The sequence below is a fragment of the Papio anubis genome, chromosome 13, assembly GCF_008728515.1.
Source record: "Papio anubis isolate 15944 chromosome 13, Panubis1.0, whole genome shotgun sequence".
Classification (NCBI taxonomy): domain Eukaryota; kingdom Metazoa; phylum Chordata; class Mammalia; order Primates; family Cercopithecidae; genus Papio; species Papio anubis.
The window spans coordinates 50,594,975-50,607,720 of record NC_044988.1 but is presented as its reverse complement, the minus strand read 5'-3'; the positions used below and the strand labels follow the sequence as shown (position 1 = coordinate 50,607,720).

General features: G+C 35.6%; 1 protein-coding gene across 1 annotated transcript in view; it reads right to left on the bottom strand.

The window, feature by feature from the left end:
* The window catches only part of LOC101013172, an 83,522-nt gene that overhangs the window by 36,399 nt on the left and 34,377 nt on the right, over window positions 1-12,746 (bottom strand). The window contains exon 4 of the mRNA XM_017949371.1: window positions 11,855-11,914. Coding sequence (XP_017804860.1) covers window positions 11,855-11,914 — 60 coding nt within the window. The remainder of the gene's footprint in view (window positions 1-11,854; window positions 11,915-12,746) is intronic.

Sequence of the window (12,746 nt, the reverse complement as noted above, 5' to 3'; positions counted from 1 at the left end):
AATATAAAATCTACCTCACAGGATTATAGAAAAAGTCATAGGAAAGAACAGATGAGCTAAGTGCTATAGAAGGTATACACACATTTATGTACTTAAGTCTATGTGTGTGCATGTATGTGTACAGTACATACATTCAACTTTTTAATGTTTCCCAATTGCATAAAAGAGAAATACAGACTTACCACTTAACTGGTTAAGTAATATGGACAATCTGGATATTTTAGAATAAAAATTCACCCCTTGGTTTGAGGGAAAAAAAGGCAATGTCTAAATTGTTCAGACCATTTTTAATTCTGCAAGTCCTAGCCATGGAGTTTACACAAGACTAAATTTTATGATTGCTAGGAAGCCAGAAAAAAAATATTTTAAGGAAAAATAATAATAGCTACTAATTATTATATGTTTACTATATGCTGGCCAATCTATGAAACACTTTACAGACATTGTTTTGCTTCCTCTTAGTCACAATCTTGTAAAGTATCTATTATTTAACAGTACTATACATGATGCCTTAAGTGTATAAACAAATTTATTGTTGGAATTGAGATTCAGACTCAGGTCTGTCTTACTTCGGGGACCTTGATCTTAATCTGAGCCATCTTGGCTCTCTGAAGAATGCCATTTTTCTCATCTGTCCCTACTCTAGGATTTAGCATTTTCTTTTGCTATTAAAAGTTGGCCCATGTGCCCTGGCCGGTGTGTGGGCCAGTCCCTGTGGGGCCCCTTGTGTAAGAGCAGATGTACTGGAGGGTGACATAGAGAAAGCAGTGTGCAGAAAGAGTTCTAAAAGCAGAGGACAAAAGAAGCTTCATGAGGAAAGCACCTTTGGGATTTATACCCAGCTTTAAAGGGCTGCATTTCTTTGATAAATGTCACAGAGGCTTGTGTTTAGACAGAGCAGGAAAGAACTCTTCCTGTACTCTCCAGCCATTCCATTTAGACTAAAACTCTTCTTCAGATGTTTGGGATGAGCTGCTTGGCAACTTTTATTCAATTACGGTTCATGTTTAAAAGGTTGTTTCATATCCCCCACCTATTACCTCTGATGGTTTCTTTGGAGTTAGATACATTCCAAATGGATCTCCCGGTTTTGTTCTAGAAAGCAGTACTGACTTGGGAAAGGATTCCAGCACACCTACCAATAATGCTTGAACCCTGGAAGAACCACATAGTGTATTAGCCTAGTTATTAGATATTATTTAGAAACACCACTGGAAAACACTTAAATAATAGAATTTTAGAATTGAGATTGATACTAATAGGTAAAAAGTGAACATTTGTTGAGCTCTTACAGAATGGCAAGCATAGTACTATACCTTTTACATGGATTATTTCATTTGTCTCACACTATCCCTATGAGGCAAGAATTGTTATGATTTCCATTTTCAAATTAGAAGACTAAGTTTGCTATTAAATATTTCTCATTGTCACAACAGCCACCAACATGACAAGAAAGAGTAGACCTCAGGCAAGAGTAATGCAAAATTTTCACAGAGCCATCCCTCCTTGACCTCCCCACTTCTCCTGTGTTCTCCCAAATGTCTTATTCCATCATCCAAGGTGGTTACAAATTTCATTCATTTGTCATACTTTTCCCCTGACATGGATTGGATTGGCGACTGGTTATCTCCCACGAAACTCAAAAAAAAAAAAAAGTAAGACCTTAAAAGAAGAAATGAAAGATATTTAACTCTAAAAGACCTGAGAATGAACTATGACTCCAAGAAAAGTATGTATGTATATGTGTGAAACTGATTGCAAAATGAAAAGATCCAATGGAGACCTCTTAACTGCCAGACTAACCCCATGAACAGCCTCTTCCATGCAATTCAATGGAAATTATTCCACGGGAGTTATGGGAAAGAGAAGAAGAAAAAGTTTTGTTGAGAAATGCAGGATTGGGAGAGTTAGGCCAGCATCATGAGGAGCTTTGTTTGGTATGAGCACTTTAACCAGATCTCTCCCTTTCAGAGCCTGCCCCAGCTGAGATATTTCATACCAGTATCCACCTTAGAGGCACACACTTCTGCTGAGTGCATGGGCAATGGGATTAGGATGGAAAGACATTTACAGGATGACAGTGTTGAAAAGTTGTTGAAATCCAGCTCTAAAATATATCAAATTATTTATGTCATCTTTTGGGTTTCCAACTCAATATTTTCTCATCTAGGCCAGGCGCAGTGACTCACACCTGTAATCCCAGCACTTTGACAGGCTGAGACAGGTGGATCCCTTGAGCCTAGGAGCTCAAGATCAGCCTGGGCAACATGTTGAAAATCCACCTCTACAAAAAAAAAAAATACAAAAATTAGCCGGGCATGGGAGTGCGCACCACATAGTCCCAGCTACTCAGAAGACTGAGGCAGGAGGACAACTATAGCCCAAGAGGTTGAGGCTGCAATGAGCCATGATTGTGCCACTGCATTACAGCCTGAGGACAGAATGATTCCCTGTCTTTAAAAAAAAAAAAAAGTTTTCTCATCAACAGTGTCTAACCACAGCAAAGCTGGATTGCAAAACCTCCTTAAAGGGAAAATATTTAGAAAAGAGTTATTTGGTTCTATATTCTTTGTATCTAATTAGCTATGTTTTGTTATGTATATGTATAACATCTTCATAAAATGATGGAAGGAATTTTGTACTGTATAAATGAGCTATAAGAATCATAATAAATAATAATATATGTCAGTATTTGTAATGTACTATAATGTTACACTCACTTCATAATTTTTGCTTGACTAACCCATCACAAGTGCTAAGTTCTTCAGCTCATTAGTTCTTGGAAGCATGGAGTTACTAACAGTAGTGAAGGGGTGCCTCTTTAATGCTCAGGTTGAAATTAAATCACAGAAATAGTTGTTTCTTTCCCACCAAATCACCAGCATCCAGTCTTTCTCTCTGAAACTTGTGAGGATGAAATATTTATATCAGCATATAAATGGATGCAAATAATGAGTGTCTCCTTTATACATTTTGCTGCAACAATATATAAATACAAAGTTTTAAGGCTTGGGAAAATCTATTGTGTACAGACAAAACAAAGAGGAAGAAAAGAAAAAGGAATGGAAAGGAGATGAGAAGAACAAAGCAATGCTTGAGCAAAGGAGGGAGATGAAAGACTCTATTTGTTTCATGTCTATTATTGTCATGAATTTACCTGTATCACATGGATTTTATCTTTATTACTACTCCAGAAGCAATTTAGATCACCCTCATGTTTCAGAAAAATAAACTAGGGCTCAAAGAAATGAAGTAGGCTACATTACTAAAAAGTGCTAATCACAGGATTTGATCCTAGGTAACTGTGATTTAAAGAATCTACATTTTCTTTCACTGTATCTCATTACCTCTCTTTCCAAGAGAATGCTCCTTTGATGTGTGTTTTTCAATTCTTTAATCACAGATAACATATATCTGGTGGCCAGAAAACAGAAATCTTTTCTTTGATCTCTGCTGTTGAATCAGAATGAGGCTTATTCTCATCAAAAGGGAGACTGGATGTACGAGAAAAAATAGGCAAATGTTAATTAATCCTTTGGTTGGACTGTGACCTAAACATAGCAGATATTTCCTAATCCCTCTTCATAAACCTTTTATCACCTTGGCTAGTGTATGAAGCAGAGAAATACATTGAATATGGTATACCTATACTCAATAAATAGAACACAATAATAGTTCCACCTTTCAATTCTAATACAGATGCCAATGCCTGATTTAAACCTATGCCCCAGATCCTCCTGCCTTTTTTCTCTCTTGAAACAACTATCTATACACAGTCAAGTCTCTATGACAACCTTAGCAGTTCCTTGACAGAGCAGGCAAGTAGTCCAATGGTTAAGTACATGAGCTCAAATTCTGGCTTCATCACTGATGTGGTCTTTCACAGGAAAATTATTTAACTTCTCTATCTTTCTGTGGTTTCTCAATATCTGAAATAGTGATTTATTATGATGATTTATTTCATGAAGTTACTATTAAAATCAAATTAAATGATATGCATAAAGTTCCTAGCATAGTGCCTAAGACATAATGGGTGTCGCTGCATTCTCTTGAATTATTGCTAGATATAGCCCTCTACTTTGTGAAGTAGACAAATTACAGTACTTTGAGGTAGCTAGGGAATCATTTGGATGACTTCCATTTGCTACAGAGAAATTTATTTGGAAAAAAAGAAGCTGAAGGGTTTCTCAGGAGACCTGAACTATTGAAGTTGTCCCAAATTTTCTTCTTACATTCTAAGTCCAGTGCAAACAAAGTTTCTGTCTATTTAATGTTTAATATTTAATATAGCAAGTGAATTCATTTTAGGTCCAATTCGTGTAGTATAGTATTGTGTTATTATAGGTACATATAAAATATTGTTTAATAAATGCACCTTCTGATTTATGAGCATTTTGAAGAGCTTGGACCACAATCTTGAACAATTTACTTTATGGTAGAAGTTTATAGTGCTATATCTTCACTTTTATAGCATATTACTAAGTCTATATGTTTATTTAGTTTTTGGTGAAGAGTATGACACCCAAGGATGACTTTAGACTTTAAGTGATCTACTTTTTGACCTTCATTGTGACCAAAAGCATGAGCAGCCTATGCATTCCACCACTTCCTCCATCAGCACCACAGCTGCCACCAGGACAACTACTGTTCCCCCAGCCTGTTTTGCTTCCTAAGCATTGATGTTTAGAAAAAAAATTGACTAGTTTAGTGAAGCTAAACTATTGTACATTTGCTGAGATAATACTATGCATTTCCATTAATAATGAATACTTGTGCCAAAAGCAAACTATAAGGGTTATAGTGATGATGTGCTGGATGAGAAAACCAGAGGATTCAAATTCCGCTTTCACCAGTGATTAGCAGTTTGGAGTTGAGTAAATTAACCTCTCTAAGTCTCAGTTTCTACATCTACTAAATCCAAACAAATTCAAAACAGTGACTATTTCATTAGATTAGATATTTTGATTAGTGTTAAATGTCTAATATATAACAAACACTCAACAGGTAGTAGCTATTCTATGTTAGAATACAAGCAATTCATTTTTACCTTATCATGATACTCATATTTCCCCTTCTCCTATTTTTCCTTTATCCTCTTAATCCTATTGCTTATGTTTGTAAAATGAAATCCTTTGTGTAGGGAGACCACATATTAAAAGAAAATAAATACACACACACACACAAAAAAAAATGATATTTTTCCAAAAGAAAAATACTTCTCAACAAAAAAAGTTACAAAATAAGTATTAATCATGTGAAATGTATGCATGGTGGAAATGGATCATTTAGTACTTTATAACTTGAATATAGAGTAGCATTCTCAGGAGAGAGTCAAAAAGGTTGTGTCAGCATCCTAGTGAAACATATTCAGGCACCTTTTGCCTTCAAACTTCTTTCCCAGCCAAGATGACAAATGTGGGTTAAACATTTCCTCTCTTACTGACTCATTTGGCAGAAAAAGAAGTCCAGATACCAAGAGGAATAGAAAAAAACTGGTGGGGATACAGGCACAGGAAGGAGGGGGAGGGAGGAGAAGCATGTCATATTTCATCAAGTTATACAAAACCAATGCAGAGGATTAAAAGAAGGATGCATTGACTTTCACAGGTAAAATCTAGGTTCTGGAAATATAACAATTTTTAATGTGAACTTCACACCAAGGAATATTAATAACTAAAGTGTTTTTTACAGAGTCACTGTACTATAATTCAGTTATTTACAGGATAATAACATATACACACACACACACACACACACACACACGTATATACTTACACAGGAAAGCCAAGGATCAAAACTCCAGAGCATTCACACTCATGTATACTAACAGACCCAAAGTTACACTTTAATTGAACTACTGTGAAAAATAATCAGAGTAATTGTTTGATAACTTAATTATAGGATATTCTACTCTGTTTCTAAGCATTTTACAATCTTTATCTAATTTGTTCCATAATAATTGCTGAAAATAAGTATGTTAATCTTCCACCATCACATCCAAATTTTTGTAAAATAATCAGGTATGAAATCTGAGCTGACTAAAAAAAAAGTACAAATACTAAAACATCATGTCGTGTTAGTTATACCTGACCTAGGCAAAAAAAAGTTTGACTTCCACTGTTCCTTCTTTCCTGCCCTTTTGCCTCATATTTATCTGATATTCATGCCTAAAATTTGTTGTGAAGATAAAATAAGATAAATGACATATGTAAAGTCCTCAATAAACAATAGCTCTTATTACCATTGCTATGGTTACTATCATTATTTCTGTATTTTCTTTTACCATTCCTCACACTTGAAGGTGAATCTCATGGGTAGAGTTTCCCAAAGCATGATATGTGTAGTACTACTAAAGGCAAGATTTTGGATGCATACAGACAAAAAAATAATTTAGTAGTAACATATTTATATTAAAGTATATTTAAAAATTTTTAACTAGCACATCAACCTAGTGATGTAACAGATATTGTTTTCGGGGGCTTTTTTGTTGTTGTTGTTGTTGTTGTTTTTGAGTCGGAGTCTCGCTTTGTCACCCAGGCTGGAGTGCTGTGGCGCGATCTCGGCTCCCTGCAAGCTCCGCCTCCCGGGTTCACGCCGTTCTCCTGCCTCAGCCTCCCCAGTAGCTGGGACTACAGGCCCCCGCCACCTGGCCAGGCTAATTTTTTGTATTTTTAGTACAGACGGGGTTTCACCGTGTTAGCCAGGATGGTCTTGATCTCCTGACCTTGTGATCTGCCCACCTCGGCCTCCCAAAGTGCTGGGATTACAGGCATGAGTCACCGCACTCGGCCACAGACATTGTTATTATTAAACAAATTTAATTAAGTTGAAAATCATAGTATATTTTCAGAAGCATAATAGTACAGGTGGTATGTGAATAGCATAATCATGAAGATGGTACTTAAATAAAGTTTGGAAAACAATGAAATAAAGCATAAACAACTGCTTTCACAACCTAAGAAGTGGGGAGGTAGAGTCACATTTTGAGAGAAGCAAATCTGTCATCTGCTATCTTATAAATTCCTGAGGACACATAGTCTTCATCTAGGCAAGTATATTAATATGTGCTCAAGAACTGAACACTGGATATATCTGAAGAAAATCAAAACAGCATGTGTGTGTCTGTGTGTGTGTGAATAGATTTTGATGAAGAAAAAAAAAATCTTATAAAGGCAGCGAATGTGGAAGAGCCTTAATTTGTAATTCATATCTTATTCAACATCATATGTTTCTTACTGTAGAAAAAAATCTATGAGTATGAAACAGCCTTTACCAGTGACTAAAATCCATAGAGAAAAAAAACTCTCAGATTACTAATAAAAGTGGAAAAGTTTTAGCCAATTATCCTTCACAATATTGGAAAAATCTAAGTACATAGTAGCACTTAATACATTTTTGCTAAATGAATAATTGATATGGCTATTATAACTACAAATAACCTAAAGCTTCAAAACCAAATAAAATACAGACCTGATAGCTCCTTACAATTTGGGGGATGGGGAGAAAAGATGGTAAAAATAAAAATAGATGGAATTACAATTCCTGCATAAACATGTTACAATGACAGCCTGTTAATAGGAATATCATAAAACTCTATTGTGAATAGATTTTCCAAACATGTATACATTTAATAGTCATGAAAACACATCACTCAGTCGTATATATTAAGGATATAATTGATCAGAAGGGTTTAAGTATAGCCATTCTTGTGTGATTGTATGAAAGAGTCAGAATTCAAGAAACTTTTGCAGAAACGTAAGGTTTTTTTGAGAAGTAAATTCAGTGATATCTGTTTTGCTTTCTTTAACATAATAATGCCAAGGTTAATATTATGGACAGTTTTTAAAATCTTACTGTTGAGTTTGAGTACTTGTGAAACAACATTCTGAAGATACCCAAAGACAGCATGAATGGAGACCCCCTGGACTGGTGCTTCCATTGGGCCACAGTGGTGGCCATGGGGCAAGGTAGAGTCTGAGTACTTTAGGGAGGGTGGAATTTATTCTTGACTCACAACCAAACAGATGAAACAGTCTTCGTGCATTCCTTAATTTTATCTGTTGCAATGCATAAATACATTTCTATGCCATCCTCTTTTATGAGCATTTTTTACTTTCTGCTTTTTAAAGACAGAAATAATAAGGATTTGGATTACTGAGCTCTGTGAATTGTAGTATTTTTCACTGAGTATTGTAATTGTTTGTTCATAGACCCTTGAAGGCAGAAAATGTCTAGTTCACTATTATATTTCTAGTGCCCAGTGCCTGAAACATAGTTGGTAAATATTTGTTGAATTAGTTAAGAAATGTATGAATAAATGTTTTGGCCCCTAGACAGCTAGTAGAAGAAAGGGTTTAGGAAAGAAAATAGGAAAGAGAGCTTCTGAAGCCCAAGTTCACATTATTTATTTCTTGGCCTCTTGTGCCTACCAAGCCCAGCACTGAATGAGCTAGCAGTGATCTCACCCGTAGAACCTGCTGGGCTAGTCCTTCAGCAAGTGAGGTGAGTCTGTCAACTCATGTAAAACATAGTAAACTTGGCTAACATATTCCCAGAACAGTGTGACTGCTCTCACCATCCAAATCTGCCCTGGTAAGCTAGATCTAATTATCCACCATGGAATTTGGCCAATTACACAGAGATTATGGTATGTTGAGAAATATGAACTTTAGCTACCCATAAATAAAAGAACAGGAATCAAGGCCACTCCCTATTGCTTCTGGTGATTTCTGAATTTTTTTTCAAAACAGACAACAGTTGCTTTGGAGTCTGTGAGTTTCCTTCTCAAGTGGATGAAAACATAAGTCAAACTGCTTTAGATTTTTATGTAAAGTATCTTCAAATTTAAAGAAAATACAGTTTGTAGTGTTTTTTTCAGTAAGAGTCCAACTGAAGTTCAAAGCCCTAAGGAAGTGTTTTCACCTTTCAGCAGTAGATTCAGAGAGCCTAACTCTTTCCATTTACAACAGAAGGTCACCATGCACATTATCACATGTTTATGCAGTAGAACTAGACAAAGTTTAATGTTCCCTTTTATATCTTTTCCTGGTAAACAAAAATTGTGTCAGGGTTATTATGCATGTGTGATATTGTGAAGAAACTTTCTGGGTACAGTGGGGCAAAGTCTTCTCCATAAATAAGCCAGGGTTGATTGGCATTTTCACTTTGAAAAATATCGCACAGTAGGATCTCAACAGCTAGATAATTTTCACAGTACATTTTATTTTTGTTCATTGTTGTTATACACAACTCTTTAGGATCGCACCTACTGAAGAGGTTCAGGTACATCTGTAGCATTTGCTCCTCTCACCACTTCAGATAGTCTATTTTTCTCTCTTTTCTTTTTCTCCTAATATACTTTTCTGTTGCATTAAAGGACACCACTTTCCAACACATCTTCTCTTTATCCCAGTTTTACCGCTTATACCATCAACATTTCTGGTACATCTGTTTTCTGTTTTCATTGAAATTTTTACTTTTGCAGGCAGTTATTTAGTGAGAGAGAGGGAGTGGTGCGAAACCACAGAAGTGACTAAGAAAAGTCAGAGAAATCAAATCTGATTCTACATGCAGTGAGCAACAGCATAACGAATGCTGGGTTGAAATGAGAAAGCCTAGTGATACATTCTAGCACCAAAGCTTACCGTGTGGCCTGGGAAGTCAGGGAACCTCCTGAATACTTCAGTTTCCACATTTATATAATTAAGATGCTAACACTGACTCCATCTGACAGAAATGTCAATAAGATGAAATCCGACTGCATGAGAGTTTTATGTTGCATTAATTTGTAAATCATATATCTCTATATTCATGTGAGTGTGGCTGTTCATGATGTTAGACGCTCAGCTGCAAGGGAGGCATTCGTGCATACACAGTCTCCAACCTTCTGTTTACCTTCTGTTTACTCTTGCCTAAACTGGACTAACTCAGGAATATCAAGGAGTTCATTCCTCAGAAGATGGAATCCATATATCTGAACAATCTGACCATCTCTACTGTACCCTGCACAGTTGCTTGGCTTCATATAATTTCTCCCAGCCTGCTTCATTGACAGTCCGATGTTGGTTATGATCTCCTTCTCAACCCACCACCCACATCTCTACTATAGTCTGGTTGTTTGTGAACATCTGGATTGAACTAGAATTGAGTAGAGTAATGATGTTTTGGAGTCAAATTGACTTGTGTTCAAACAATGGCACTATGTTGAAATAGCCATGAAAGCTTGAACTTGTCATTTAATTTCTATGAGGCTCCATTTCCTAATTTATATATAGATGGCACTAATATCTACTCCATAGAATGCTGATGAGGAATAATCAAGATAATACATGATCACAGGCTCTTGCCTTGATCAACAGTTACAGTGGTGTGTTAGTCACCTAAGACTGCTGTACAAAGTGCCACAAACTGAGTGACCTAAAAAGAGAAATTGTCTCACAGCTCTGGAACCTAGATGTCTGAGATTAGCAGTTGGCAGGGCCATCGTCTCCCTCAAGGCTACAGGGAAGAATTTATTTAAGGTCTCTTCCCTAGCTTCTGTTAATTTTGTGACTTTTAGCAGCATAGCTCCAGTCTTTAAACAGCATTCTCCCAGTGCATGTCTCTATAGCCAAAATCCTACTTTTTATAAGGACACCATGATTAGGAGCTTCTCCTATGTCAGCAAAATCGCATCTTAACTAATTATATTTGCAATGACCCTGTTTCCAAATAAGGTCACATTCTGAAGCACTAGGAGTTAGAACTTCAACATAGTCATTTCAGGGGAACACAGTTCAGCCCAAAACAAATGGAATGAAAAAAATTTGAGGGCCTGAAGATTTGGCAAAGTTTATTTAGGAGCTGAGAGGTCAGAAAAACCATGCAGTGTGCCATAGTTAATTGCTCAGCCACTTCTTACTATAATCTGTTTTTTAAGAGACTATATAAATTATACAAATATCTATTATCAGTTGTCATTCTACTTTGATTGTGGTGATGTGTATTTTCTCATCCTAAAAATGGAGGAAAAAATGCTGGCCTCTACCTCCTAGAAGCTTACAGCCAAAATATTACAACAACACTGCTATGCATGCAGATGTTAAAACACAGAGTAAACAGATGTTGCACAATTAAGATACAGCTAAAACAGTGACCGAGGATTTACATATGGAGAATTGACTCTTGTTGCCACAGGAAGGTGAAGGACAAGAACGAAAAGAAACATTATACCGGTTTCATAAAGACAGGACTGCTGAGGGATTTGAGATGGTCCTTGCAGGGAGAGAACATGGGAAGCTCACAGGAGATTAAAGCACTGAGTTGACATGGCTTCCTCTGAGTGAGATATTAATGATTCTAGTTCCACCGAGCAATGAAGTCTAAAGCTTTGGATCCCTTTTTAATGATTCTTGGCCTTAAAAAATTAGATGTGGTTCAAAATTTTTGTCATTTTAAATATTTTTTTAAGGTATTGTTCCCTAGAATTATTTAGTAAAGAAATTTCTAAATCCCTAAACCCATTTTCTAAAATTCTAAACCCATTAAGAATAAATATTGACAAGAAAAAAATGTCCATGTCCTAACTGGAAAGTTTTTCAGATAAATGAATGTTAGGATCTCTTCCAGAGTAAGTTCCACTCCAACATAACCAAGTCAACAATGAAATTACTATTTCTTGAATACTTACTATGCACACACTACACCAGATATTGCTTGTAGTACAAAAGGAGATAAATAATTGTTTTTTAACTTTAAAAATAATTGAAACAAAGGAATACACATGCATACTTCGTCTTTACCAAATAACGGATTTTTTCTAGACATTATCCCCGTCATTAAAAATGCGTCAGCATTGTTGGTCTCTATCACTAACCTGTTATCCTGTGGGTTCCTTGACAGAAGAAATCACATCTTGTCCATATCCAACTTGTTTCTTAAACATTAAAAAAGAAAAAGTAAAAGGACTGAATTAGTACAAAAGAATAAAGTTTTATTATAGTGCAAGAGCTCAGAGTAATATCCATCCCAAGTATGGATATTTAGAATTGTTCAAATATTTGTGTTATACTCTCTTAAAAGTAAAAGATTTTTAAAAGAGGCAGCTGAGCAATTAAAGTAAGATGCACTTTGTGGTTGCTTTGAGCTCATAAATCTTGAACAGATTTATCAAATCTGCACGGGCAAAATAGTTAAGCTTGGTAGATAATTATTTTTGAATAATTAAATGAGTAAATAATTAAATAAATTAATTAATTCTACTAAAGAAATCAGAGAAAAGTTGAATTTCATCTCTCTCCTCTAGGTGGCAAACTCATACCTCCTACAGTGTTTCACATTTCCTGTCTCCTAGAACTGACATATGAAAATTGCACTGAAAAAAATCCATAGTTTTACATTTGTTATAGTGTAGAAGTAAGCAAATATAAAAGTATTTTCTCCAAAAAGTGCTTCCTTTAGTTTTGCATCTTTAAGCTTCTTGTCAAGAACATTGTTTATAGCAAGCCATTATGAAATATGATTGTGTAAGTACTATAAAGAAATAAAATTGTGCAAGAGGCTTTTCAAAGCACTTGTGCAAGACTGCTTTGAGTACCTTCAGTTTTTCATTGCCTACTCTTAGGAAAATATTATTTTCCCTAACGTTTATTATTATTCCCTAGGGTATTCATTTTCCCCTAAATATGAAAACTAAGCCCCAGATATATTTTTCCCAGATTCACTATGACCATAACAGACAAAATTGAGTAACAGCTTAATGTGTTATC